The 6,000-nt window shown below is 40.1% G+C and overlaps 1 protein-coding gene across 1 annotated transcript in view; it reads right to left on the minus strand.

Annotated features, from left to right (window-relative positions):
• Window positions 1–6,000, minus strand: part of man1a1 (mannosidase, alpha, class 1A, member 1) — a 184,875-nt gene that overhangs the window by 23,168 nt on the left and 155,707 nt on the right. Inside the window, exon 7 of the mRNA XM_079832091.1 lies at window positions 5,810–5,903. Within this exon, the coding sequence (XP_079688217.1) occupies window positions 5,810–5,903 (94 nt within the window). The remainder of the gene's footprint in view (window positions 1–5,809; window positions 5,904–6,000) is intronic.

The following is a 6,000-nucleotide window of genomic DNA, read 5'->3' on the forward strand; positions in this document are numbered from 1 at the left end:
GTCGGTAAGAGGGTTTCATTGTGAAAAGGAGATGTGAGGTCTTCAGTTGGTAAAAGCTTGACAGCAGGAAACGGGAGTTTTTGCTGTCAGCTCTTGACGTGCCTCCTGAGCAAAACCTGAAGCCCAGCTGAGCTTATTACCCAACAGACACTGAGAACGTGTGAAGTATCTCTGTACAGCACTGAAGCACACAGAGCAGCACTGAAACAGACCACATGTCTGATACTCTACAATATCCCCACATTTTGATCTTAGCCAAAACACTCACTGAGAGCAAAATGCTAAATTTATTTTGTGTTTGACAGAAAGACATGAGGGTGAATTAACGGAAAATTAAAAATCTGCCATTTACTAGCCCTCATTTTGTTCCAAACCTGTAAGACTTTTTCTTCTGTGGAACTCAAAATAATTTGAAGGATGTCAATAGCTATGTTTCCATCCACCTATTTTTATGCGCATTTTGGGATATCGCGTCAAAAAATGCTGAATGGAAACGCCAAGATGTGCATAAATTCTAAAAATACATACAAGATAAAATACAAGATACATTTTCTATCCGATACGAAAACATGCGCATAAACTACGATGGAAATGCATTTACCGAATAAATTCCCGAATAAATGCGCATAAAAAAAAATCATGTGACTTTCGCGATGTAACCACATAAATGTAATAACCAGCGGAAAAATCTTGTTTGCAAAGCATCTGAAATGCTGTTCTGGTTTGAATTTTTTAAAATTCTAATAAATAACTAGAATTAAGTATAATTTTAATAAATTAAAACTGTCACTGGCCGACCGGTGGGCCCATTTGACACTGCATGTTTAAAACAATTATATCCTATATTTATCCTGATCTAATGTCGACAAACAATGTATCATTTGAAAGCTTACGAACTCTAGATTCATCCCGGATTTTGCGTTACCATAGAAACGGTACTCTAAATTCTTCTAGCGGCTCCTCCTCTAGTGGGCGTCATCATGTTTCATATTACAACATTTATTTAAAAAACTTTATAATAACTTTTTCTACTCTTGACAAAACGCATATCGTCGGAAAGGTCTGAGTCTCATGGTTCTATATCTGCCAACTGTTTTGTGATATTTGGACAAAAATATATACATGTGTTACAGGAGATTGCATATAACAAATTTATGGAATGTTTCATATTACAACATTTATTTTAAAAACTTTATAATAAAAACTTTTTCTAATCTTGACAAAACGCATATCGTCGGAAAGGTCTGAGTCTCATGGTTCAATATCTGCCAACTGTTTTGTGATATTTGGACAAAAATATATACATTTGTTACAGGAGATTGCATATAACAAATTTACGGAATTTCAATGATTCTTCAATGGTCCTTCAATAGTCATTCTCAACCTATAAAACCTATAAAGCCTATAAAAAAACCTTCTTCATGTATTTTACAACACTTCAGCTTGTGATTCTTATTTAGTGGGGGTCATTTTTTAGGATTCTTTACCTAACTGAAGTCTCTGAGATCCTGACACCTTGCACTTCTGGAGACTCCAGGTAGGTTGCAGCTTTGGAAAATGGTGGCGCTGGAGACTAAAGGCTTCCTGATGGTTTCACCCTTAATTCTTCACCTTAATTCTTAATTCTTTTGCAGTTAACAGGTGTCTTTTCTTCACCACCTGTTTTTGTCTGACCCTGCTGACCCAACGAGCATTTCACTGTCCAATGGTCATGCCTTAACTGCAATGTCTAGTATTGCATTAGTATTGCATCCTTCTCATGGGCATTTAATACTTTTTGACTTTTCAGTCTGAGTTAAATCTCTTTTTTGGCTCAATTTATCTGTAAAAGGAAACATGCCTAATAATTCTGCACACCTGAATATAAGGTGATTTTCATTTCCAGCCTTCATGAACAATTATATATCACTTATACATAATTAAATACTAAATCAATAGTAGTTATTAGGATTACTGTGGTTTGGAATTGGTCAAATGTGCCTGGAAAAAAAATATGATCAGAAAATCAACGTGCCTAATAATTCTGCACTCCCTGTATTTTAAAAAAAGAGGGATGACCGTTAACAGGTTAATAATTTTGATTTGTTTTAATAATTTAATACTTGTAATTTTATTATTTTTAAAATACAACTATTTAAAAAATAGTTAGAATTAGAATACATTATTAGAATAAATTCTTATAATAATTTTAAAAAGTTGCTCCAATTCAGTCTCCTATCAGATTTTCTTCTGTTAGCATGTCATTTTAGAAAACGTACTACGTTTTGGAACTTTTGTGAAGTCGCACATTTGAAGCTAAAATGAAAAGAGACAAACTGCTTTGAAACACTGAGAATTCCTGACAATGTAAAACTAAAGTGATGCACAAGGATGAGAAAAAAAAACGATAAAAGAGAGAAAGGGTAAAAGGAGGGTAGATGGTGGAATATATAGGATGGTTGTTTCATTAAGGTCAACCCGTGAGCTACTAGCTGCTCAAACCCAAACATGACAACTGACCCATATGGAAAGGCCTTCAGGACTGTTCTGGGCTATTTGTGTGAAGTAAAAAGACTGACAGCTATTTTTAAGTGCAGCTGTACGTTATCATCCCATCTTCCCTGCGGCCTGCTGCCATCTCAGATCATTTTTGTTTACGATCATCTAAACAAACGACTTTTGTCAAAGCAAAAAAAGGAGGACTTGCTCCGATGCACGAAAAAAGAAACCTTGTTTCGGATTGCTACATTCTGACAGCTCAAAAGCCTCTCGCTTTTTTCACTCTGTGGTGACGTTCCTCCATCAGAATTTGTGCAGCGTTATCCTGACTGCAGTATCTTTGTTCTCCTCCTGCTCTTCATCATCAAGCACCTGCGTCATCGCTGACCATGAAGTTGAGACAGCACTGCTCTCCAGACTAAGCCGCCAATAAATCCCTCAGAGCAAGGACGGCACAAAAGCCGCCTAACACTGCAGAGCAGGCCTCACTGAAGTCATCATTCCCGTTGCCTCGAGACCAGCATAAAACATCTCAAACTATTGACGTATGTGTCATCAAGAGAATGAACGCAAGGAGAAGAGTGTGTATATTTCTGACTGTGCTGCATAATTAACCCTGAAAGCATGATGAAGATGAGATGCAGTGAGAGAGTCGTGCCATTTCTCAACGGTTTCAGGGTTGCCAGCTGTCTAGCCTCAGCCTCAAACGGCATTGAACCGCCTGATCCAGATTACGGCCAAAAATGTCAAAAGCTGGCTGAAATCGGCAGTTCCAAATGCAAATGCAAAGTTTCTATCAGTCTGCTGGCAAGCAAAGTCGTGTTTAAAAGTTCCAAGGCTCCAAAAAGAACTTTTCATTGGTTTTGCCAAAGTTTGAGCGGTTCATGGTTTCAAAGTTTTGAAAGCCATTCATAAGTTCCAGTTGAGAAACAAAAAAGCACATCCTTTAAGTCCTGTTAGTTGTGAGGTGGCGCCTCCATGGATCGGACTTGTTTGTTCAGCACATCCCACAGATGCTCGATTGGATTGAGATCTGGGGAATTTGGAGGCCAAGTCAACACCTCAAACTCGTTGTTGTTCAAACCATTCCTGAACCATTTTTGCTTTGTGGCAGGGCGCATTATCCTGCTGAAAGAGGCCACAGCCACCAGGGACTACCGTTTCCATGAAAGGGTGTACATGGGTCTGCAACAATGCTTAGGTAGGTGGTACGTGTCAAAGTAACATCCACATGGATGGCAGGACCCAAGGGTCAGCGGCTATGCAGCCCCATACGCAACAAACTGCGATGCACTGTGTATTCTTATCCCTTTTCCACCAAGGCAGAGCTAGAGCTAGATTGGAGCCAGAGCCTAGTTTCAAATCGGTTCTTTGTGTTTCCACACCCAAAGCCCCAGCTCCGAGCCAGGAAAAGTGGTTCTTAAGTAGCACCAAAACATTGCTGGGCTAGAACAGGGCTAGAAGTAAGAACCGATTACGTCAGGCGCTGGGGGCGGGGTCAATAAGACCAACACAAACTTGAGATCCGCCATTGTGAAATAGCAGCTAATGGAGCTAACAGCTGCTGCTCGTTTGTAATCTCCGCCTATACAAATTACGGCGAACTGCATGAATGCATTGGATTCGCTGTGTTTTCGTTGTGTTTTGATGCCGATGTAGGATCGTAAAGCCATGTGAATCAATAGTAACGCAACGTTTGCATTGTTGATGGAAGGCTTGTTCGCAGCGGTGCTGTGCAGAGACCGATCGCCGTATGATAACGAGTCCAGCGAGAGCATATGACTCCTTATGCTTTTGATTCACTAATGCGTTTTTTTTTTATATCATACGTGGATCGGTCTGCACAGCACCGATGCATCTCGAACAAACCTGGTGTGTTTGTGTTTCCCGCTGCCCAGGGTTGCCAGGTTTTCACAACAAAACCCGCCCAATTGCTACTCAAAACAAGCCCAATCGCGTTTCAGGGGGGATTCCCCAGTAAAAATCACATTTGGGGGTAAAATATGTTTTTTTTTTTGGCATGGTTGCCTACTAAAATTCACATTCCCGGGGCTAAATATCACATAATTGGGGTCGCTTCATCCAGTGGACATGAAAAAACTACGGACTTGTCAACATTGCCGCATCACCTGGCTCTGTTGTGGCTCTCAGTATGTGGAAAAGCAAACAGTACTTAGAAGGCTCCTCAGTCGAACCAACTATGAACTGGGACTAGCTCTGGCTCTGAACTAGCTCTAGCACTGCCTTGGTGGAAAAGGGGTATCTGACACCTTTCTATAAGAACCAGCATAAACTTCTTGAGCAATTTGAGCTACAGTAGCTCGTCTGTTTGATCGGACCACACGGGCCAGCCTTCGCTTCCCACGTGCATCAATGAGCCTTGGCCGCCCATGACCCTGTCGCCGGTTCACCACTGTTCCTTCCTTGGACCACTTCTGATAGATACTGACCACTGCAGACCGGGAACACCCCACAAGAGCAAATAATCAAGTTTTATTCACTTCACCTGTCAGTGGTCATAATGTTTAATGCTTAAATTTACTTGTGCATATTTTGACGTAGAAAAAAATTATTTGATCATTATAAATGCTTTGAATATTCTACCTCAGATTTGTGAGATTCACCTGTTCGGCAAGTGTTTGTCATGTTCAGTCAATAAAGAGTTGTTTAAAACCACAATTACATGTCTGGTTTCTACAACTTTCACTCAGGAGCAAAAATCTGCCTTTACACAAAAATAAATAAAGATTTGACATTTATCGTAATACTTTTTGACCATATCGCCCAGCACTAGCCATATGGCGTAAGAGTAACCGCTATTAGACCGGTTGATCATGTTAATCTGTCTACCGGTACAGTATAATCTAACACAATTTTATATGAAATATTGACATTGAATTAAAGGAACATATTTTTTGTATTTTTAGAGACCCTAAAGAGAAAACCTGTCTTGGTGGTCACAATGAACAGCCAGAGTGTTTCCGCTTCTAATACGCTCTGCCTCAAGGTTCCCTCATGCTGAATTCAACTAAAGCGCTCAAAACACACACATCATCTTCAAAAGTTTAGTCTCTGTCACTCCACTACAAATATTGCCTTGAATCTACCTTTGAGTGTCACAACGAGAGTATTTTGTGTACAAATCTCAAAGAGAAACACTTGTAAATCAGCTCCACTCAGAGACAGCATTTTGCTGGACAACTTACGGATAAAGCTGCTCATTTCAATCATGACGTTTCTAGGAAAACGGGCAACTTCTTGAACAAACAGCATCACATTTCAGCTAATACTTCTGAAGTTCTTCAGTATGTGTGCGTGTTTTTGGACTTACGCTGGCCCCACTGTCCACTGTTAGGGTTCAGGTAATTCGGGTACAATCCTTGGGGTTTGTCCAGACGATTCAGCACCTTTCTGATGTTCATTACCTGCAACGGCAGAGCACAATATCGCTTGTATCACCACATCAAATTATTAAGCCATAGCTAAGCTCATCCACTACAGTACGCCACTGAAATCGTAGTA

This window comes from Gobio gobio (genome assembly GCF_949357685.1).
Source record: "Gobio gobio genome assembly, chromosome: 12".
In the NCBI taxonomy this organism is placed as follows: domain Eukaryota; kingdom Metazoa; phylum Chordata; class Actinopteri; order Cypriniformes; family Gobionidae; genus Gobio; species Gobio gobio.